The sequence below is a fragment of the Nomascus leucogenys genome, chromosome 12 (genome assembly GCF_006542625.1).
Source record: "Nomascus leucogenys isolate Asia chromosome 12, Asia_NLE_v1, whole genome shotgun sequence".
NCBI classification, from domain to species: domain Eukaryota; kingdom Metazoa; phylum Chordata; class Mammalia; order Primates; family Hylobatidae; genus Nomascus; species Nomascus leucogenys.
In genome coordinates this window covers 22068119-22092764 of record NC_044392.1, presented here as the reverse complement: position 1 = coordinate 22092764, position 24646 = coordinate 22068119, and the positions used below count along the sequence as shown (strand labels likewise).

The 24646-nt window shown below is 36.6% G+C and overlaps 1 protein-coding gene across 3 annotated transcripts in view; it reads left to right on the top strand.

Moving 5' to 3' along the window:
* The window catches only part of TDRD5 (tudor domain containing 5), a 108279-nt gene that overhangs the window by 71443 nt on the left and 12190 nt on the right, over positions 1–24646 (top strand). For all 3 annotated transcript variants that reach the window (XM_003258959.1, XM_030823187.1, XM_003258957.4), the window contains 3 exons: positions 7103–7285; positions 8341–8484; positions 14211–14421. In XM_003258959.1, the coding sequence (XP_003259007.1) occupies positions 7103–7285; positions 8341–8484; positions 14211–14421 (538 nt within the window). The remainder of the gene's footprint in view (positions 1–7102; positions 7286–8340; positions 8485–14210; positions 14422–24646) is intronic.

Genomic DNA, 24646 nt, shown 5'->3' with positions numbered 1-24646 from the left:
TTGTCCCTTCCCCCTACCATGTTACTGATATAGTATATCAAACTTTCCATCAGATCACCATTCAATATTTACATTACTGTGACTATGTAAATGCTCTTCACGGCTTGGCCAAGTATTATAGTACACTATTACACCTTTTTTTCCCTTGTATAACTTCTTTTCATGTTAATATTTCTTTCCTTTTATAAATTAACACATAGTAAAATTGACTCTTTTGGTGTACTATTCTATCAACTTTAATAAATGTGTAAATTTGTGTAACCAACACTGCAGTTGGGATGCAGAACAGCTCCATCATCTAAAATAACTCCCTTGTGCTACTGCTTTGTAATCACAGTCTCCCCATATCCCTAACCCCTAGCAACTGGTCTGGGGTCTGTTTTCTGTCACTCTAGTTTTACCTTTTCAGGACTGTCATGTAAGTAGAATCATATACTATGTAACCTTTGGAGACTGGCTTCTTTCATTCAGTATAGTTCTGTACCTTTGAGATTCATCCAAGCTCTTGCATGTATCAATATGTTCTTTTCGATTGCTGAATAGTATTTTATAGTATAAATATACCACAGTTTATATACCCATTCACCCATTGAAGGACATTTGGGTTGTTTCCAGTTTGGGGTATTTATGAATAGAGCTGCTATAAATATTCATGTACAGGTTTTTGTGTGAATATAAGCTTCATTTATCTGCAGTAAATACCCGGGAGTAAGATTGCTGGGTCATGTGATAAGTGTATGTCAAACTTTTCTCCAGAGTGGCTGTACCATTTTGAATTTTCACCAGCAATATATGAGTTCCATTTGCTCCATTTTCTTGTCAGCACTTGACATTGTCAGTAATTTTGCTTTAGCCATTTTAATAGGTGTGTAGTAGTATCACAGCATGATTTTAAATTCGAGTGATTAATGATGTTGAACATCTTTTCATGTGCTTAGTTGTCATCTATACACCATTCTTGGTGAAATTTCTGTTTAAGTCTTTTTCCCATTATTTTGATTCGGTTTTTTTCTTACTCTTGAGTTTTCAGAGTTCTTTATATATTCAGGATACTAGTTCTTTGTCAAATAATGTGATTTTCAAAAATATTCTCTCACTTGTAGCTTGTCTTTTCATTCTCTTAATAGTGTCTTTCATACAGAAGTTTTTAATTTTGAAAAAACCTAACATATCAACTTGTTTTCTATTATGGACAGTGTTTCCGGTGTCAAGACATCTTGAGTTAATTTTAGTGTAAGGCATGAAATTTAGGTCAGGTTTCATTTTGTTACATGTGGATGTCCAATTGATCCAGCATCCTTTGTTGAGAAGGCTATCCTATCTCCATTGAATTGTCTTTGAAGCCTTATCAAAAATCAATTGTTGGCCAGGCGCGGTGGCTCATGCCTGTAATCCCAGCACTTTGGGAGGCTGAGGTGGGCGGATCACGAGGTCAGGAGATCGAGACCATGGTGAAACCCCGTCTCTACTAAAAATACAAAAAATTAGCCAGGCGCGGTGGTGGGTGCCTGTAGTCCCAGCTACTCCGGAGGCTGAGGCAGGAGAATGGCGTGAACCCGGGAGGCAGAGCTTGCAGTGAGCCGAGATCGTGCCACTGCACTCCAGCCTGGGCGACAGAGCAAGACTCCGTCTCAAAAAAGAAAAAAAAAGAATTGTCTGTATTTCTGGAAGTCTATTTCTAGACTCTATATTCTTCTCCAGTGACCTATATGTATGTCTCTTCATCACTACCACATTGTCTTGATTACTGTAGCCTTATATAGTACCTCTTAAAATCAGGTAGTATGGGCTGGGCGCAGTGGCTCATGCCTGTAATCCTAGCACTTTGGGAGGCTGAGGTGGGTAGATTACCTGAGGTCAGTAGTTCAGGACCAGCCTGGCCAACATGGCAAAACCCTGTCTCTACTAAAAAATACAAAAACTAGCCAAGTGTGGTGGTGGGCACCTGTAATCCCAGCTACTTAGGAGGCTGAGATGAGAGAATTGCTTGAACCCGGAAGGCAGAGGGAGGTTGCAGTGAGCTGAGATCACACCATTGCACTCCAGCCTGGACGACAAGAGCGAAACTCTGTCTCAAGAAAAAGAAAAAATCAGGTAGTATGATTCCTGCTATTTTATACTTTTTCAAAATTGTTTTTAATATTTTGGTTCCTTTTTCTTTCCTTGTAAATTTTAGAATCAGCTTATCTATACCTGAGATTTTGATTGGTGTTTTGTTATATATATAGATAATTTTGAGGAAAGTTGATGCTTTAGTCCATGAACATGGTGTATCTCCCCGTTTATTTAGGTTTTCTTTTATTTCTTCAACAGTGTTATAATTTTCAGTATACAGGATCTGTATATGTTCTGTTAATTTTATACCTAAGTATTTCACTTATTTTGAGAGCTATTATAAATGTTTTCCCCAGTTTTTGTATTTTAATTGCTAGTATATAGAAATTGGTGTTTTTTTGAACTACCTAACTTCACTTATCCATTCTAGGGCGTGTTTTGTTGGTTTCTTTTGTGATTTTCTCTATCAGTAATGTTGTCTGCATTAGTACATGCAAATGGATATCTGTTTTCATGAGATACTGGTCTGTAGTTTTCTTGTATTGTCTTTGGTTTTTGTACTGGATAATCCTGGCCTCATAAAATAAATCTGAATATATTGCCCCCTTTGCTGTTTTCTGGGAAAGATTATGTAGAATTGTATTTCCTTTTTATTTATTTTTGTTGTTCGTGTGGATCTTTATTTTCTTAGTTTTTTTAATTAAGTAAAATTGCATATATGCTGTACAACATGTTTCAATATATGTATACACTGTAGCACGTATAAGTCAAGCTATTTAGCATATGCACTACCTCACATATTTGTTATTTTTTTGTGGTGAAAACACTTAAAATCTACTCTCCTGGCAATTTTTAAGTATACAATATGTCATCATTAACTGTAGTTACCAAGATGTATAGCAGATCTCTTGAACTTACTCCTCCTGTCTACTGAAATTTTGTGTCCTTTGACCAACATCTGCCCAATCCCTCTACCTCCTAGCCTCTGGTAACTGTTATTTCACTCTGCTTTTTTAGATTCCCCGTGTAAGTGAGATCATGTGTTATTCCTCTTTCTGTATCTGGCTTTTCATGTAACATAATGCCCTCCTGGTTCATCCATTTTGTCACAAATTACAAGATTTCCTTCTTTTTAAAGGTTGAATATTATTACATTGTGTATATATACCACGTTTTCTTTCTTTGTTTATTGATGTACACTTTGTACAGGTGATACTGTCCTAATAAAATGAGTTGGAAGTATTCGCTCATCTATTTTCTGGAAAAGATTATATAAAATCAGGTTCTTTTTCAGGGAGAGAAGTTAATTTTTAAAATGTTTGATATTACCTTATAAAACTATCTGGGCCTGGAGACTTTTTTCCAGAAGAATTTAAATTATAAAATCAATTGTTTTAGTAGATATAGGATTATTCAAATCAGCTATGTTATCTTAGTCTTGGTATTTTGTGGTTTTTGAGGAAGTGACTCATTTAAGTTATCAAATGAGGAATTGGTTCACTTCATCTAAGTTGTCAACTATATGTATAACATTGTTTATAGTATTCCCTTATTATCCTTTTGTTATCTGCAGGGTCTGCAGTGATAATCTCCTATTACATTCCTGATATTGGCAGTTTGTCTTCTCCCCTTTTTATTAGTCTTACTAGAGATTTATACATTTTATTGAACTTCCCATTCCTAGAGAATAAGCTTTTGGTGTCACTGGTTTTATCTCGTCTTTCTGTTTTCAAGTTTATTGAATTCTTTCTTTTATTTTCTTTGGGTTTATTTTTGCTTTCTTTTTCTATTTTTTTAAGATGGAAGTTTACTTTATTGATTTGAGACCTTTCTTTTCTAATATAAGCATTGATGCTATGAGTCTCTACATATCACTTTAGCTGCATTTCACAAATTTGAACGTACTGTATTTTCATTTTCATTCAGTTCAAATATTTTATAATTTATTTTGAGATATTATCTTTGACCCATGAATTATTTGGAAGTGTGTTGTTTAATTTCCAAGTGTTTGGAAATTTTCATGTTAACTTCCTGTTACTTCTTTCCAGTATGGTATGGTCTTAGAACACGCTTAGTGTGATTTCAATTCTTTAAATTTGTTAAGGTTTGTTTTGTCAACACAGGATGTGGTCTAGCTTGATAAATGTCCATGTGTCTTTGAAAAAAAACATGTATTCTGTTGTTGGGTGGAGTTTCTATAAATGTCAGATCCAGTTGATTGGTGGTATTATTCAGTTCTTCTGATCCTTGCTATCTACCAATTTTATTGATTACTGAGAAGAACACTGAAGTCTGTAACTATAATCTTGGATTTTGTCTATTTCTCCTTTCATTCTGTCAGTTTTTTTGTTGTGCATTTTGAAGCTCTATTGTTAGGTGTTATCCATTTAGGATTCTTACATGTCTTGGTGAGTTGACCCTTTTATCATTATGAAATGTCTTTCTTTATTCACAATTACTATTTTTGCACTGAAGTCTACATAATCTGGTATCAGTATAGCCATTCCGGTTTTCGTGTGTGTGTGTGTGTGTGTGTGCGCACGCGCACACGTGCGCGCTTGCCTGGTATATTTTTTTTCCATCCTCCTAACCTACCTGTGTCATTATATTTGAAGTAAGTTTCTTGAGACAGCATATAGTTTGATTATTTATTTATTTATTTATTTTATTTTTTGAGATGGAGTTTTGCTCTTGTTTCGCAGGCTGGAGGGCAATGGCATGATCTCGGCTCATGACAACCTCCACCTCTCGGGTTCAAGCAATTCTCCTGCCTCAGCCTCCTGAGTAGCTGGAATTACAGGCGTGTGCCCCCTGCCCCGCTAATTTTGTATTTTTAGTAGAGATGGGATTTCTCCATGTTGGTCAGGCTGGTCTTCAACTCTTGACCTCAGATGATCTGCCCACCTTGGCCTCCCAAAGCGCTGGGATTACAGGCATCAGCCACTGTGCTCGGCCTTGTTTGATTATTTTTTAATCCACTCTGACAATCTGAATTTTAATTAGTATGGTTTGGACCATTTATGTTTAATGTGATTATATATATGTTTTAATTTTAGATCTGCCATTTTATTTTTGTTTGTTCCCCTGATTTTCATTCATCTGCCTCCTCTTTCTTGCCTTCTCTTAGGTTATTTGAACATTTTTTAGTATTCCATTTTATCTACTATGTTTTTTTTTTTTTTTTGTGATGGAGTCTCGCTCTGTTGCCCAGGCTGGAGTGCAATGGTACAATCTCCACTCACTGCAACCTCCGCCTCTCAGGTTCACGCCATTCTCCTGCCTCAGCCTCCCGAGTAGCTGGGACTACAGGCGCCCACCAGCACGCCCAGCTAATTTTTTTATATTTTCAGTAGAGACGGGGTTTCACCGTGTTAGCCAGGATGGTCTCGATCTCCTGACGTCATGATCTGCCCACCTTGGCTTCCCAAAGTACTATGTTTTTATTATATCTGTTTGTGTAGTGTTTTTAGTGGTTGCTTTAGGAATTACAGTTGTCATTCTTGACTTTTACAATGTACTTAGTCAGCATTTTACCACTTTGGAATGTCAGTATCTTACCCTACTATTTAGGTCTTTTTACCCCTTCCTTTTTCTTTTATGCCATCCTTGTCTTATGTATTACACCTACATACAATTTATGATGTTAGTTTTTGCTTTCCATCTTCAAGAATATTCTTTAAAAGTTCAAGAGAATAGTCTATTATATATACCCAGATACTTATCATTTCTGTTGATCTTTCTTTTTCTGATATTCCAAGTTTCCTTCTGATATCTGTTTCTGTCCAAAGAACTTCCTTTAGCAATTATTTTAGAGTAGGTATGCTGACCATGAATTCTGTTTTCTTTATTGAGAATATATTTATTACTTCATTCTTGAAGGATAGTTTGGCTGTATATAGAAACCTGACTTCCCATTTCTTCTCTTTTAGCACTTTAACAGTTTCATTCTTCTTTCTGCCCTTCATGGTTTCTGATGCAAAATCCACAGTAATTGAAATTGTTCTTCCTTTATAAGTAATGTGTTATTTTTCTTTGGCTACATTCAAGATAGTTCTTTGACTTTAGTTTTCAGCAACTTGAGTAGAACCTGTCTAGGCATGGATTTCTTTAGGTTTATCCAGTTTGGGTTTTGGTGAACTTCTTGAATCTGTAGATTTATGTCTTTTACCAAATTTTGGATGTTTTCAGCCATACTTCTTCAAATTATTTTTCTGCATTAGACTCTTTTTGTTCTCCTTGTGAGACTCTGATGACACAAATGTTATATCTTTTGGTATTGTTCCACAGTCCCTGAGGCTCTGTTTTGGGTTTTTTGTTTGGTTGTTTTTTTGTTTTTTTCCCCCCAATCTTTTTTTCTCTTTTGTTTAGATTTGATAATTTCTAGGGTATCTGTCTTCAAGTTCATGCATTCTTTCATTTCTGTTCTGCTGTTGAAAAGATGGCCAGGGATCTCAATATTCATTATAAAAACTTTCATTTAATTCCTTAATAATTTTTTATTATGATTGCTCCATCCTCAGTTTTACCCTCCAGAATATTTCTGGTCTTCTGGCGGATAGAGGAGATGTAGTTGCCTGAGTCCTTGGAGTAGGGGAGAGTATCTGGAGATCTAAGTCCTACTTACACAGACTTTGAGCCAGTGTGCTTGTTTTCATTCCCATTTTACCCCCTCAATTCCAAAAATCTTTTAGTACAAATTTCTGAGTTTTTAAGGTATATATTGTATAGATTTGGGTTGCTTCTCAATTTTTTCACTACAAGCTCAGGATTCCACTTTCTCAGGACTGCTTAATCGGTTGCCACTTGTCTGCTTTCCTGTACCCAGAAAGTAGATGGTGCTTTCTCCTCTTCTGTTCTCTTTGACTATAAAGATTATATCCTAAATCTCTTTATTATTTTGGTGGCATTTCAGAAGGGAAAGTAATAAATTGTGAATTCAAACTGTCATCTTTACCTGGAGTCAGGAAAAAACTATAAAACTTAAATTTTATGTGCTCATATAGGAACTATAAATGATAGTTTTTCTTTGTCTTCTGTTACATTTTAGGATGAGATCCCCACTGGAATGCCATGCCTAGAGTCAGTGACCATAGGTGATGATATTTGGGATGAGAACTGGTTACCTCTACAGGCTAAGATGGGAAAAGGAGGTGATGCTGCCTCCCATCTATTTACTGCAAGCCTTGGTGGAAAGAATCAGTATTCATCATGTAAAGAAATGCCACAGAAGGTTAGATCCTTGGAAAAATAGAAAGCAAATCAGGCCGGGCGCTGCGGCTCAAGCCTATAATCCTAGCAGTTTGGGAGGCCAAGGTGGGCGGATCACTTGAGCTCAGGAGTTCATGACCAGCCTGGGCAACATGGTGTGACCCTGTCTCTACTAAAAATAGCCAGGTGTGGTGGTGCGCACCTGCTCTCCCAGCTACTTGGGAGGTTGAGGTAGGAGGATCAATGCTTGAGCCTGGGAGCTGGAGGTTGCAATGAGCCAAGATCATGCCACTACATTCCACCAGCTTGGGTGACAGAATAAGACCCTATCTAAAAAAAAAATAGGAAAAGAAAGCAAATCAGTACTGAGAAAAGGAAATTTAAATTTAATTGTCTAGGTCCAAGAAAGCTGTATATTCTGGAATTCCAAAGTATTTACCAGGCCGTAATTGAAAGAATACATGATTTTAAAAAATGGTAGTGGCATGTAGGGGGACAGAGGATTCATCATGGGACAATAAACCATAGGCCAATTTTTGCATATCTGCCCTTTTAATCATTATGATTTTTGTTTTATCATTGGCCCCTAGTCAAGGCCCTTAGGATCTATAAATAAATGAAAAAAACCATTTTCTCTAATTTTACTTTTGTTGCTTTGGCCTTGTAATATAACCCCTGGATTTCTGGAGTCAGCATATTTGCTAATACTAGGCCTAACTATATATATTTAAAATTTATTTTCCACTGGCTATAAGTTTCTGAAATTATGTTGCTCCTTCATGTTTGTGCTATTTAAGTACTAGATGATCATGAAAAAACTCATCTAGCCATGAAAAAGATATTAAAGAAAAGACTACAAACAGAGTTGTATTTATTTTTGAGATCCATGTTTTCAGAGTTCAAGATACTGGGTATGGACCAATAAAGCAAGGAAGAAAGTCACACTGATATAGAAAGTTAATAAATATCTTTTTTAAAATATGTATTGCTTTCTTGCATTTATCTTGCCCAAGTTATCCTCTTTTTGGGTCATGTCGCACTTTATCTCAGTCTGTTGTTGCCATTTTTTCATTATAGGACTGGTGTTTTTCTACCCCCAAAGATACATGGGATGATTCTTGGCAGCCTTCAGGCCTTGTAAATGGAATGAAAGTAGAAGTTCATAAGCCAGAAGTACTGGGTGCTCAGGAGAAAAATACCGGCACAAACAGGACTCAAAAGGTAAATGTCTAATGCAGGTTATTGGGACAGGTTTGCATAAGGAAGTCCTTTCATTTTTAGAAAGCAAAATTGTCTTAATTTACATATTTTGATATTGCCTATCTCTTAACAGGTTGCTGTAGCTGTTGATGATAAATGTGACTTTTGACCTTTTGGGCTTTGTACTAGAGTTATGAGTGGATTTGCACCCCAGAATACTTGTGGTTAATGACCTCTCAGCAGTTGTAGAATACATATACATAAAATATATGTTGATTTTAAAATGAAAGCATAATTCCTTATTGCTTCAGAAGAGAATCTTGAGCCTAGAATTTTAAAAATGATTAAACCTGTCTTAGAGATAGAGAAAATTGGGATTTTCCTGTAACTTAGTCATAATTTTAAGCTCTATATTTGTCACACAGTCTAGACTAGTTTCTTCATTCACATTGCTTTGGCAGAAAGCAGTAATCCTGGCACAGAATCTGTTTGTTTCAGGTTTCTTGAATATATTACGAGCATCCTGAAAGCAGCAAGACAATTTGTGTGAATCATGAAATTTGGCTGCCGGGCCTATTTACTTTGGTGTGTTGAAAATAAAGAGCTTAAGTCTAGAAGACTTGTTGAAAAGCAGATCTAGGGAAGACGAACCTTCTAAGTGACCCATTTCCTTCAGACTGTGGTTACTTTTGTATGAGAATGATGAAGTCATTCTGTATTTCATAGAATGGTCTCTTCCAGAAATGTAGCTTACTTAATGCATGAATTTAGTTTTAGGATAAAGTAGGCTTTTATATTTTGTTTCTCATGTCTTTTTTTTAAATACAGCTTTATTGAAATATAATTGATATACCATTATAATTCACTATTTAAAGTACACAATTCAATGTTTTTAGGATACACAGCTGTGCAGCTATCACTACAGTCTATTTTAGAGTATTTTCATCACCCTCTAAAAAAAAACACCCATGACCATTAGCAGTCATACTCCTTCCCCGTCCTCTCACAGCCTTAGGCAACTACTTGCTAATCTGCTTTCTGTCTCTACAGATTTGTCTGTTAAATGGCACACAGTATCTGGTTTTCTGTGATTGTCTTCTTTCACCTAGCATTAATAATGTCTTCAAAATTCATCCTTGTTGTAGTATGAACCCGTACTTCATTCCTTTCTATGGCTGAATAATATTCCCTTCTATGATATACCACATCTTATTTATCCATTCATCAGTTGGTGGGAATTTGGGCTGCTTTCACATTTTGGCTATTATGCTGCTAAGAATGTTCAAGTACAAGGTTTTTGTGTGAACACATTTTAGTTTTTCTTAGATATATACCTAGGAGTGGAGTTTCTGGATCGTATGGTAGATATATAACTAGGAGTGGAGTTTCTGGATCGTATGGTAATTCTGCTTTTAACATTTTGCGGAACTGGCATACTGTTACTCAAAGTGGCTGCAACATTTTATGTACCCCCCAGCAGTGTATGAGAGTTCCAGTTCTCCATATCTTCACCAACACTTATTGCCTGTTCTTTTGATTATGGCCATGCTAGTGGATATGAAGGTTTTTATTTCCATATCCCTGATGGCTAATGATGTTGCATGTCTTTTCATGTGCTTATTGGTGATTTATCTTCTCTGACAAGATATTCAGATCCTTTGCCCATTTTAAAAGTAGGTTGTCTTTTGTTATTCAGATATAAGAAAATATTATAAGTCCCTTATCAGATATATTATTTCCAAATTTTCTACTCTTCTGTTTTTCTTTTTCACTTAATGGTGTCCATTGCAGCACAAATGTTTTTTTAATAAAATCCAATAGATTTTTTTATTTCATTGCTTGAGTTCTTGGTCTCCCCTAATAAGCCATTGTCTGACCCAAAGTTACAAAGATTTACACTTGTGTTTTCACCTAAGCATTTTATAATTTTAGCTCTTACATTTAGGTCTTTGATCCATTTTGAGTTAATTTGTTATGGTGTGAGATAGAGTCCGTCTTTATTCTTTTGCATGTGGACATTCAGCTGTACCAGCACTAGTTGTTGAAACGATGATTCTTTCCCCATGAATTGTCTTGGCATCCTTATTGAAAATCAGCTGACATAAAGATAGGGTTTATTTCTGGACTGTCAATCCTATTCTCTATGTGTCTGTTTCTATACCAGTGTCACATTGTCTTGATTACTCTAGCTATTTAATAAGTTTTGAAGTCAGGAAATCTGAGTCCTCAAACTTTTTCTGTCATGTAGTTTTATACTATTAATTTATACTCCATGAAGAGAATTTACAAAGGTAAAATCTTTACTGTATCATAATGAACTTCTTAAGGTATATTTCTTAAGAAAGTTTTCTTTTTCTACCCCTTTTTCTATTCCTATTCTAAAGCAACCTGTACTTACCATGCAGGTTGAATATCCCTTATTCAAAAGGCTTGGGACTGGAAGTATGCTTAGGATACAGTCCTCTCCTGCTGTCTGTATCTTCAACCTCTTTCTACTGGAGTGTTCTCATAAGCATTTAAACATGTTAATGTACCTTCCGTCTAAACAAAATTTAAACATTCTAAATTTTTTTAATCCCACAGTCCTCTCTAGCTACCACACTTGTTTTTCATCCCCTATATAGACAAACATGTTTTGCCTTTGAAAATTATAAAAGTACTACATATGCAGGATTTTAAAATTCAAGTAGTTCTGAAAGTTACGAAAATAAGATATCCTTGCCTCTTCTAATCCAATTCCCATCATAAGCAGTTTCTTGTGTATCCTTCCTAGAAACTAAACACATACATGAGAACATAATACACATACCATTCAGCACCTTTCCATTTCAGTACTTACAAACCTACCTCACTGCTTTAAACTCCTGCAGAGTTATGGATATGCCACACTGATTTAAATAGTTCTGATGAATATCTATTTTTAAGAGTTCATATGACTGTAAATAATACTACAGTGATTATCCTTCAAGTCACCATCTATTCCCATGTTGCTAAATTAGGTGGGCATGTTTTAACCTTACAGTACCTGATTGCTCAGCAATATTTGAAAGTAATCTTGCATTCCTTCTTGAAACATAATCTTCCTTTGGCTTTTGTGATGCCATGATCTTTTTTCCTCCTACCTCCCGACGTAATTTGTAGGCTTGCTCCCTGTGGTGTCTCCCAGAGTTCTGCCCTATGCCGTTTTCTTACTCCTTGCCATGTTTTCATTTATCTTAGCATGTAACTAGATAAACATATGGCAACCCTATGTTTAACATTTTGAGGAACTACCAGGATATTTTCCAGAGCAGTGGTGCCATTTTACATTCCTACCAACAATTTAAGAGTACTCCAGTTTGTCCATGTCAACACTTGCTGTTCTTGCCAACAATTGTAATCATGTCTTTTTTATTATAGCCATTCTAGTGGATGTGAAGTGATTTGGGGCATTTGTTCATGTTTCATAAATCATGAACATGTTTGTTGAGACTAACCTGTAGTTCCAGCATGGTATATTTCCAAACAACTGTGAGGGAGTCAGTTATTTATAACTACAGAAGAATAAATCTGGTAGAGCAGTGCTTCTCAAACTATAATGTGCATACAGGTCACCTGGGAATCTTGTTAAAATGCAGATTCTTATCCAGCATATCTGGGGTAGAGACCAAAGCTCTTCATGTCTAGCAAGCTTCCAACTAATGCTGATGCTGCTGATGAGTGAATACCACTTTTGAGTAGTAAGGCTTTAGGTTACTGTTAGAAGGGGAAGACTTATTTTCAACTAATTGCTTAAATTTACTACACGTACTTGCTTTCAAATGTCATACAAATTTAGAGTGAAATTCAGAGTGAAAGCTATCAGGATGCATTTAAATATGTGTCAACAGTGCATCTTTCTTAAATCATATTTGTCAAGAAAGAAGATATAGCTTTTTAAAAATGTTTCTGTATATTATCAATTAAACAGCTAAACATAGCCAGTAGGGCATAATGTAATGGTCTGTAAGTGCTATAATCTAGGGCCTAGTCTTTACCACTGACTAGCAAGTTTAAACAAGTTACCTTTTGTACCCTGAGCTTGCCCACCTGCCAAGACTGATTTGAACTCGTAATCTCCCCAGCTTAAAAAATTTATGATATTAATAAACATTGATTTACTTATTATTGCAGCTTATTGAAAGAATTCACTCATTCTCAGCCTCATTTTAAATGAAGATAAACTTAAAAGGTAGCTCAAGTATACGTGTGAATTGCATAAACTATGCAAAAATTTGAGTCCAGGTCTTTGGTTTCCTGAAATAACATCTTGTATGGCCCAGTATAGCTATCTGGAGTTTTAGAATTTCTTTTTTGCAACCAAGAAAGGTTATACACACAGGCATTTGTATATTATATAATTATATAAGCCACATTCATGCCAGCCATCTTTGAAAGTGAGCCGCTATAGATTTTTGCCACAGAAGGAACATTTGCTGATATTAAATGCGTGCTGCATATGAGCCAGAAAAACAAGCCTACATCTGTTTGTACAATTATTGTTTCAGTTTGCTTTAGGCAGATCCCAGACGATAAACCACTTAGTTCAGTTTGTTACAGCTTGGTCTGATGGGGTTCTCTTTACTCATGTTAATGCCAGTTGACATCACCAAAGATCAATGCTATTAAATGACCATAGAGTACACTTACTTCAGCAATGACTATATGGTAGGAAATGGGGTCTGATTCATAATGGTTAAAATTTGGCACTCCCTTCATTTAAACTCAAGTTCAATCTCAGTTTGGAAGTTCATCTTTTTCTCTCAAACCCTGGCCTTTTTGTCCCTTCTGAGAAGCATGCAGCTCTTGCCTCCTTTCATGGCTAGCAGCACACACACTGTTTCCCTGACTGAGGACTGAGCGCCAGAGACAGGGATCCTGTCTGACTAGGAGGTGGTGTGGTAGAGCACTGAGAACATAGACTGGCCTAAGTTCAAATCTGTACCCTGCCATTTACTGATGGACATTGGATAACTTAACCACTCTGTAAAAGCATTATGCTAAGTGAAAGAAGATGTAGTATCACCTACCTAGGACACCTGTTCTGATGTTCAAATGAAGAAACACATGCAGATAACCTAGCACTGTGCCCGACACGGGGTGCTCAGTGAACATCACTTCTCTTGTGCCCTGCCTCTCTTTCCCAGCCTGTGTATGGTAGCACTCAGTGCCCTGTTTGCTTATGGGATGTGTTCCGTAAATGTTTCTTGAATTGAATTTATGTTCATTAGGATAGAGAAGGACTTGCTTTTTCTAGAGAGTACCTAGGTTCTTTTTTTTTTTTTTTTTTTTTTTGTGACAGAGTCTCGCTCTGTCACCCAGGCTGGAGTGCAGTGGCGCAATCTCGGCTCACTGCAACCTCCGCCTCCCGGGTTCACGCCATTCTCCTGCCTCAGCCTCTCCAAGTAGCTGGGACTACAGGTGCCCGCCACCATGCCCAGCTAATTTTTTTTTGTATTTTTAGTAGAGAATGGGGTTTCACCGCGTTGGCCAGGATGGTCTCAATCTCCTGACCTCGTGATCCGCCCACCTCGGCCTCCCAAAATGCTAGGATTACAGGCGTGAGCCACCGCGCCCGGCTGAGAGTATCTAGGTTCTTGAAAGTGAGTGGTTTTATTTATTAATTATAATATGGAAATATTTGTATTTTGCTTATAAGTAAGGAAATAGGGCTTAATTCTTATACTAACATTTTTTATGTTTTTGCCCCATTTTTCCCCATTCTGCAGCAACTAGACATAAATGGTTCTTCAGATTCTTCCACACTGCCCAAATTGGAAGAATTCTGTGCCTCTCTTACCCAGTCAGAGCAGTCAGCAGACGGGAGCCAGTCTGAACCCAACAACAGTCAGACTCAGCCAAAGCAAATTCAGCTTTCCACAGCAGTACCCTGTTCAACAACTGCAGTGGATGATTCTGCAGAAAAGCCCTCTGGTTCTGGTATGTTTGTGTGTACTTGTGCATGCTCACAGTTGACAAACATGATGGTTTGCCATGTTGCTAAAAAAAACCTTCATTTATCCCTTGCAAAATACACCTTGAAACATTACTGACCTTAGCATTTGTGTTAAGTCCTTGTTTTATGTTTGGGCTCAATTGTTTCTTTAACTTTACCACTCTTCTTTTTTTCTGCACTTTTTTTTTTTTTTTTTGCGGGGGGAGGGTTCCCATTTATATAGAGCAAAATTTGCTGTTGTCAAGCGTATAGTTCTTTGAGTTTTGACAAATGGATGGTCTTGTCGTCAGAGCCATAATCATGATAACATTTCCATCAGCCTGAAAAGTTTCCTTGTGCCCCTTTGCAGTCAGTCCCATTGCCTACTTGCCTCTGGCATGTCACTTTCCCTTTTCTAGAATTTCATATAAATGGAATTATATGTAGTTTTTATGTCTGGCTGGCTTCTTTCACTTATAGTAATATTTTAGAGTTTCATTTATGTTGTGCCAGTATCAAAACGTTGTTCCTATTTATTTGCTGAATAGTATTCAGTTACATGGATATACCACAATTTACCTGTTTACCAGTTAATGGACACCTATGATGTTTCCAGAATTTGACCATTATGAATACAGCTGCTATGAACATTTGCACACAGCTTTTTGTGTAGACGTATGTTTTTATTTCTATTAAATATATACATAAGAGGCTGGGCATGGTGGCTCATGCCTGTAATCCCAGCACTTTGGGAGGCTGAGGCGGGTGGATTACGAGGTCAGGAGTTCAAGACCAGCCTGGCCAAGATGACGAAACCCTGTCTGTACTAAAAATACAAAAATTAGCCAGACACGGTGTCAGGAGCCTGTAATCCCAGCTACTTGGGGGAGGCTGAGGCAGGAGAATCGCTTGAACCCAGGCGGCAGAGGTTGCAGTGAGCTGAGATCATGCCACTACACTCCAGCCTGGGTGACAGAGTGAGACTCCGTCTCAAAAAAAAAAAAAAATTATATATATACACACACATAGGAGTAGATTCGCTAGGTCATACAGTAACTGCATGTTTAACTTTTTAGAAACTGCCAAAATGTTTTCTAAAGTGATTGCACCAGTTTGCAGTCCCACCAGCAAGGAATAAAAGTCCCAAGCACTCCACATCCTTGCCAGTAGATGTTATTGTCGATCATTTTAAATTTTGCCAGTCTGTTGGGTATGTAGTGGTATATTATTATAGTTTTAATTTGCATTTTCTTGTTTACCACGATGTTCACCATCTTTTTTGTGTGCTTATTTGCCATTCATATATCTTCTTTAGCTAAGTGCCTGTTAAAGTATTTATTTACTTTTTAAATTGGGTTATCTTCTTACCTACTTATAGAAGTTCTTTATTCTGTATACACATTCTTTGTCAGGTATAAATATTCCTCCAGTCTGTGGCTTGCCTTTTAGTGTCTTTGGAAGAACAAAAGTTTTCAAGTCCAGTTTATTGATTTTTTTCTCTTTACAATTTGAGCTTTGTGTATCTGGTTTAGAAATCTTTAACTCAAATAACTAAGATTTTCTCCTACATTTTCTTATAAAATTTTTATAGTTTTAAGTCTGAGATCCAATTCAAGTTAATATTTGTATAGGGTATGATGTGAGGATCACTGTTTATTTTGTTTGCATCTGAATGTCCATTTGTTCCAGCACCATTTGTTGAAAAGACTATCTCCAGTAAATTGCCTTGACACCTTTGCCAAAAATCAATAGGCTGTATTTGTGAGGATCTGTTTCTAAAATTTCCATTTTGTCCTCTCCATCTATATGTCTGTTTTTGTACTACTGTCTTAATTACCATGGCTTTATAATAAGTCTTGAAATCACATAATGTTAGTCCTCCAACTTTCTTTTTCTCAAGTTGTTTTGCTATTATAGGTCCTTTGATTTTCACATAAATTTTAAAATTAGTTTGTCAGTGTCTACACAAAGCCTGCTAAGATTTTGATCCGATTTTTTAAATTTAAGTTTGTAGATCAATTTGAGGAAAATTCTCATCTTAACAAATATTAAGTCTATCCACATACTACATTTTTTGTTTTGCAACAAAGTTTTCCTTAGAATGTAAGTTGTTTAGTTATACTGTACTTCTTATGTATAATTTTCATAAAATATTTTGTAAAAACAGGATAAATTACATGATTTTTTTAATTTAGAAAAATTTTTTACTTCAATAGGTTTTTGGGGAACAGGTGGTGTTTGGTTACTTGAAAGTTCTTTAGTGATGATTTCTGAGATTTCGGTGCAGTCATCACCTGAGTGCTATACACTGTACCCAATATGTAGTTTTTTATCCCTCGAAACCCCCCACCCTTTCTCTTGAGTCCCCAAAGTCCAATGTATCATTTTTATGCCTTTGCGTCCTCATAGCTTAGCTCCCACCTATAACTGAGAACATATGATATTTGGTTTTCCATTCCTGAATTACTTCACTTAGAATAATAGTCTCAAATTCCATCCAGGTTGCTGCATATGCCATTATTTCGTTCCTTTTTATGGCTGAGAAATATTCCATGGTGTGTGTGTGTGTTTGTGTATATATATATCACATTTTCTTTACCCACTCATTGATTGATGGGCATTTGAGCTGGTTCCATGCTTTTACCATTACAAATTGTGCTGCTATAAATGTGTGTGCAAGTATCTTTTTCGTATAATGACTTCTTTTCCTCTAGGTAGATACCTAGTAGTGGGATTGCTGAATCAAATGGTAGATCTTAGCTCTTTAAGGAATCTCCACACTGTTTTCCATAGTGGTTGTAATAGTTTATATTCTCACCAACAATCCCCACTTGGGATTGTTTCATTTTTTCTTTCTGAGTTCTTTGTAGATTTTTGGATATTAGTCCTTTGTTGGATGTATAGATTGTGAAGATTTTCTCCCATTCTGTGGGTTGTCTTGTTAACTCTGCTGATTATTTCTTTTGCTGTACAGAAGCTTTTTAGTTTAATGAAGTCTCATCTATTTATCTTTGTTTTTGTTGAATTTGCTTCTGGGTTCTTGGTCATGAATTATTTGCCTAAGCCAATGTCTAGAAGGGTTTTTCCAATGTTATACTCTAGAATCTTTAAGGTTTCAGGTCTTAGATTTAAGTCTTTGATCTATCTTGAGTTGATTTTTATATAGGGTGAGAGATGAGGATCTAATTTCATTTTTCTACATGTGGCTTGCCAATTATCCTAGCACCATTTGTTGAATAGGGTGTCCTTTCCCCACTTTATGTTTTTGTTTGCTTTGTCAAAAATCAGTTGGCTGTAAATATTTGGCTTTGTTTTTGGGTTCCCTATTCTGTTCCATTGGTCTATGTGCCTATATTTATGTCGGTACCATGCTGTTTTGGTAACTATGGCCTTATAGTATAGTTTGAAGTCAGGTAATGTGATGCCTCCAGATTTGTTCTTTTTGCTTAGTCTTGTTTTGGCTATGTGGGCTCTTTTTTGGTTCCATATGAATTTTAAGATTGTTTTTTCTAGTTCTGTGATGAATGATGGTAGTATTTTGACGGGAATTGATCTGAATTTGTGGATTGCTTTTGGCAGTATGATCATTTTCACAATATTGATTCTACCCATCCACGAGCATGAGATGTGTTTCCATTTGTTTGTGTCATCTATGATTTCTTTCAGCAGTGTTTTGTTTTTCTCCGTATAGAAGTCTTTCACGTCTTGGTTAGCTATATTCCTAAATATTCTATTTTTATTGCAGCTATTGTGAAAGGGGTTGAGTTTGTGAACTCAGAAAATCTGAGACAGGTCTCAGTTAATTTAGAAAATTTATTTTGCCAAGGTTGAGGATATGCCTGTGACAGAGCCTCAAGAAGTCCTGATGACATGTGCCCAAGGTGGTCAGGGCACAGCTTGGTTTTATACATTTAGGGAGACATGAGACATCAATCAATATATGTATGAAGTACATTGGTTCGGTCTGGAAGATGGAACAACTTGAAGCAAAGGCAAGAAGCAGGGAGGGAGCTTCCAGGTCACAGATGGGTGATTCACAAACGGTTACATTCTTTTGAGTTTCTGATTAGCCTTTCCAAAGGAGGCAAATCAGATATGCATCTGTGTCAGTGGGCAGAGGAGTGACTTTGAGTAGAATGGGAGGCAAGTTTGCCCTAAGCAGTTTCCAGCTTGAGTTTTCCTTAGTGATTTTGGGGGCCCAAGATATTTTCCTTTCACAAGTTCTTGATTTGATTCTCAGCTTGGTCACTGTTGATGTATAGCAGAACTACTGATTGTGTACATTAATTTTGTATCCTGAAACTTTGCTGAATTCATTTACCAGTTCTAGGAGCTTTTTGGATGAGTCTTTAGGGTTTTCTAGGTATACAATCATATCAGCAAACAGTGACAGTTTGACTTCCTCTTTACTGGATTGGGTGCCCTTTATTTCTTTCTCTTGTCTGATTGCTCTGGCTAGGACTTCCAGTACCATGTTGAATAGAAGTGGTGAAAGTGGGCATCCTTGTCTTGTTCCAGTTCTCAGGGGGAATGCCTTCAACTTTTCCCCATTCAGTGTAATGTTGGCTGTGAGTTTGTCATAGATGGATTTTATTACCTTATGTCCCTATATGCTGATTTTGCTGAGGGTTTAATCATAAAGGGATGCTGGATTTTGTCAAATGCTTTTTCTGCATGTATTGAGGTGATCAAGTGATTTTTGTTTTTAATTCTATTTATGTGGTGTATCACATTTATTGACTTATGTTAAACCATCCCTGCATCCCTAGTATGAAACCCCTCGGACCATGGTGGATTATCTTTTCAATATGTTACTGGCTTCAGTTCACTAGTATTTTGTTGAGGATTTTTGCATCTGTGTTCATCAGGCATATTGGGCTGTAGTTTTTTTTATTATGTCCTTTCCTGGTTTTGGTATTAGGGTGATACTGGCTTCATAGAATGATTTAGGGAGGATTCCCTCTTTCTCTATCTTTTGGAATATTGTCAATAGGATTGGTACCAATTCTTCTTTAAATGTGTGAAAGAATTCAGCTGTGAATCCATCTGGTCCTAGACTTTTTTTATTGACAGTTTTTTTTATTACCATTTCAGTCTCACTGCTTGTTATTTGTCTGATCAGAGATTCTGTATCATCCTGGTTTAATCTAGGACAGTTGTATATTTCCAGAAATTTATCCATCTCTTCTAGGTTTTCTAGTTTATGTGTGTAAAGGTGTTAAAAGTAGCCTTGAATAATCTTTTGTGTTTCTGTGGTATCAGTTGTAACATCTCCCATTTCATTTCTAATTGAGTTTATCTGGATCCTCTCTCTTCTTTTCTTAGTTAATCTCACTAATAGTCTTTCAATTTTTATCTTTTCAAAGAACCAACTTTTTGTTTCATTTATCTTTTATGCCTTTTTTTGTTTCAATTTCATTTAGTTCTGCTCTGATCCTGGTTATTTCCTTTCTTCTGCTGCGTTTGGGTTTGGATTGTCATTGTTTCTCCAATTCCGTGAGGTATAACCTTAGATTGTTTATTTGTGCTCTTCTAGACTTTTTGATATAGGCATTTAATGCTGTGAACTTTCCTCTTAGCACCACTTTTGCTGTATTCCAGAGGTTTTGATAGGTTATATCATTCAGTTCAAAGAATTTTTAAATTCCCATCTAGATTTCATTGTTGACCCAATGATCATTCAGGAGCAGGTTATTTGCTTTCCATCTATTTGCATGGTTTTGAGTGTTGATCTTGGAGTTGATATCCAATTTTATTCTACTGTAGTCTGAGAGAGTACTTGATATAACTTCAATTTCCTTAAATTTACTGAGGCTTGTCTTGTGGCCTATCATGTGGTCTAAGAGAATGTTCCATGTGTTGATGAATAGAATATATATTCTGCATTTGTGGGGTAGAATGTTCTATAAATATCTGTTAATTCCATTTGTTGTAGGGTATAGTTTAAGTCCATTGTTTCTTTGTTGACTTTCTGTTTAGTGCTGTCAGTCAAGTATTAAAGTCCCCCACTGCTATTGTGTTGCCATCAATATCTCATTTCTTAGGTCTAGTAGTAATTGTTTTATAAATTTGGGAGCTCCAGTGTTAGGTGCATATATATTTAGAATTGCTATGTTTTCCTGTTGGACTAGTCCTTTTATCATTATATAATGTCCCTCTTTGTCTTTTTTAACTGCAGCTGCTTTAAAGTTTGTTTTGTCTGATATAAGAATAGCTACTTCTGCTAGCTTTTGGTGTTCATTTGCATGGAATATCTTTTTCCACCTCTTTACCTTAAGTTTATGTGAGTCCTTATGTGTTAGGTGAGTCTCCTGAAAGCAGCAGAAACTTGGTTGGTGAATTCTTATCCATTCTGCAGTTCTGTATCTTTTAAGTGGAGCATTGAGGCCATTTACATTCAATGTTAGTATTGAGATGTGAGGTACTATTCTATTCATCATGCTATTTGTTGCCTGAATACCTTGTTTTTTTCATTGTGTTATTGTTACATAGGTCCTGTGAGATTTATGCTTTAAAGGAAGTTCTATTTTGGTGTATTTTGAAGATGTGTTTCAAGATTTAGTGCTCCTTTAGCAGTTCCTGTGCTGGCTTGGTAGTGGCGAAGTCTGTCAGCATTTGTTTGTTTGGAAAAGACTGTATTTTTCCTTCATTTATGAAGCTTAGTTTTGCTGGCTACAAAATTCTTGGCTAATAATTGTTTTGTTTAAGGAGGTTAGAAGTAGGACCCCAGTCCCTTCTAGCTTATAGATTTCTGCTGAGAAATCTGCTGTTAATCTGATAGATTTTCCTTTATAGGTTACCTGATGCTTTTGCCTCACAGCTCTTAAGAGTCTTTCCTTGGTCTTGACTTTAAATAACCTGATGACTATATGCCTAGGCAGTGATCTTTTTGCAATGAATTTCCCAGGTGTTCTTTGAGCTGCTTGTGTTTGGATATCTAGATCTCTAGCAAGACCAGGGAAGTTTTCCTTGATTATTCCCTCAGATATGTTTTCCATACTTTTAGATTTCTCTTCTTCCTCAGGAACACCAGCTATTCTTAGGTTTGGATGTTTAACCTAGTCCCAAACTTCTTGGAGGCGTTCATTTTTTTAAATTATTTTTTCTTTGTGTTTGATGGATCAGGTTAATTCAAAAGCCTTGTCTTTGAGCTCTGAAGTTCTTTCTTCTGCTTGTTCGATTCTATTGCTGAGCCTTTCCAGTGCATTTTGCATTTCTCTAAGTGTGTCCTTGATTTCCATAAGTTGTGATTGTTTTTTTATTTATGCTTTCTATTTCACTGAAGAATTTTTCTTTCATATCCTGTATCATGTTTTTGATTTCTTTAAGCTGGACTTCACCTTTGTCTGGTGCCTCCTTGATTAGCTTAATGATCAACCTTCCGAAATCATCTTCTGGCAATTCAGAGATTTCATCTTGGTTTGAGTCCATTGCTGGTGAGCTGGTGTGATCTTTTAGGGGTGTTAAAGAACCTTGTTTTGTCATATTACCAGAATGATTTTTCTGGTTCCGTCTTATTTGAGTAGAGTATATAAGAGGGAAGATCTGGGATTCAAGGGCTGCTGTTCAGATTCTTTTGTCCCACAGGATGCTCCCTTCATGTGGTGTTCTCTTCTTTCCCCTAGGATTGGGGCTTCCTGAGAACTGAACTGTGGTGATTGTTTTTGCTCTTCTGGGTTTAGCCAGTAAGTGGAGCTACTGGGCTCTGGGCTGGTACTGGGGAGAGTCTGCAAAGAGTCTTGTGATGTGATCCATCTTCAGGTCTTGCAGCCATAGATACCAGCACCTGCTCTGGTGGAGGTAGCAGGGAAGTGAAGTGGACTCTTTGAGGGTCCTTGGTTGTGTTTTTGTTTAGTACACTGGTTTTGTGTTGGTTGACCTCCAGCCAGGAGGTGGTGCTTTCAAAAGTACATCAGCTGTGGCCCTATAGGGAGGATGCAAACTTGCCCTAGGCATACCTGGTTAAGTACTCAGGTTTCTCAGGCAGTGAGCAGGGCCATTGAGCTCCCAAGAGCTCTTTGGCTACCAAGGCAGGTAGAGAAAGATCACCAACCAGGTGGGGGCAGGGACAGGTGTGTCTGAGTTTAGCCCCTCCTTGGGAAGGGCTTGCTGTGGCTGCTATGGGGGTGGGGGTGTGGTTCCCAGTCCAGTGGAGTTACACTCTCAGGGGGATTATGGCTGCCTCTGCTCAGTCATACATGTTGCCAGGGAAGTGGGGGAAATCCGGCAGTCACAGGCCTCACTCTGCTCCCATGTAGCCTGCAGTTCTAAAGGCCAGTCTCACTCCCACCGTGGCCCCCTCAACAGCACCGAGTCTATTTCTAGGCAGCTGGTGACCAGGGCTGAGAATTTGCCCCAGACCATGAGCCTCCCCGTTGAGAAAGCAAGCAGACTCAACAGTTTTTCAGCATCTCAGGGAACCTTCAAGGGTGATCCAGTTTCTTCAAAGGGTCTGGATTCTCTCAGCTTTCCCTATTTGCTCCAAGAACTACCACAGGAACATAAGTTCACGATGTGAGTCTCCACATGCCACTTTGTCCATCCAGGCAGGAGCTACAGGGTAGTCCTGCCTCCTCTCCGCCATCTTAATCGACTATATTTAAACATTTATTCTTCTTTAATTTCTAGCAATGATATTTTGTAGTTTTCAGTGCATAGGTGTTTTTCATCTTTTGTTAAATTTATCCCTAAGTATTTAATATTTATATACTATTGAATAAATGGCATTTTAAATTCAATTTTTTATGATTACTGGTATATAGAAATATAGTTGGTTTTCATATATTCTGTGACCTTGCTAAACTCATTTGTTCTAATAGCTCTTTTGGGATTTTCTGTATAGACATTTCATATGGGGAGGAAAAAAAATCAGTTTACTACTTGTGAAATTGTTTGCCATTTTTCCTTTTCCGTGCACTGGTTAGGACTTCCATTATAGAGTTGAATAGGAGAGGCCAGAGTGACATCCTTGCATTGTTGTTGATCTTATAGGAAGCATTTTATCTTTTACAAATAAAGTATAATGTTAGCTGTAGCCTTTTTGTAGATGCTGTTGGTAGGCTAAGAAAGTTCCAATTTATTCCTAGATTTCTGATAGTTTTTATCATGAATGGGTGTTGAATCTTATCAAATGCTCATTCTGCATCTATTGAGATGATTATGCTGTTGCTTGTTTTAATTGACTGTTTATGGGATGGTGAATTATATCGATTTTCAAGTATTAAACCAACCTTACATTCCTAGGATAATGCCCTCGTGGTCATGATATACTATCCATTTTATATAATGTTAGACTCTATTTGTTAAAATATTGTTAAGGATTTTTATGGCCATGTTCATGAGGGATATTTGTCTATAGTTTTCTTTTTTTATAATGTCTTTGTCTGGTTTTGGTATCCAGATAATGCTACTGTCATAAAATAAGTTGGGAAGTGTTTCTTCCTCTTCTATTAATATCGTCTGGAAGAATTTGTGTGGAATTGATATTATTTCTTCTTTAAATGTTTGGCACAATTCACTAGTGAGGACCTCTGGACCTAGAATTTTCTTTGAAGGAAGGTATTTTAAGCTAATGTCTTTAATAGATACAAGGTTATTGATTATCAGTTTCTTCTCAAGTAAACTTTGGTAGTTTTCTCTTTCAAGGAATTTATCCATTTCATCCAAACTGTAAAATTTATTAACATAAATTTTCAGATTATTCCCTTATTTTAATATCTGTAGATATTAGTAATTTGTGCCATCTTTTCCCCCCCAATCTTAGTGTGCCTAAAGGTTTATCAATTTTATTGAGCTTCTCAAATAACCAGATTTTTGGTTCCGTTGATTTTCCTGTTTATCTGTGTTCTATTGATTTATGTTCTTTCTTTTCCCTTCCATTTGATTACTTTGGGCTTAATTTTCTCTTTTTCTGCTTTTTCAAATTGGAACCTTAGATCATTCATTTTACAGTTTTTCCTAATATATGTTTAGTGATACAATTTTCCCTTTAAACCCTGCTTTTGCTGAATCCCATGAATTTTGATATGTGGCATTTTCATTTTCATTCATTTCAAAATATTTTATAATTTCCCTTGTGAATTTTCTTCTTGACCTATTGGTTATCTAGAATTATGTTGTTTAATTTCCACATACTTGGGGGTTTTCCAGATGTCTTTCTATTGTTTATTTCTAATTTAATTTATTGTGATCAAGTAACATAAATTTTAATTCTTTAAAATTTTTGACACT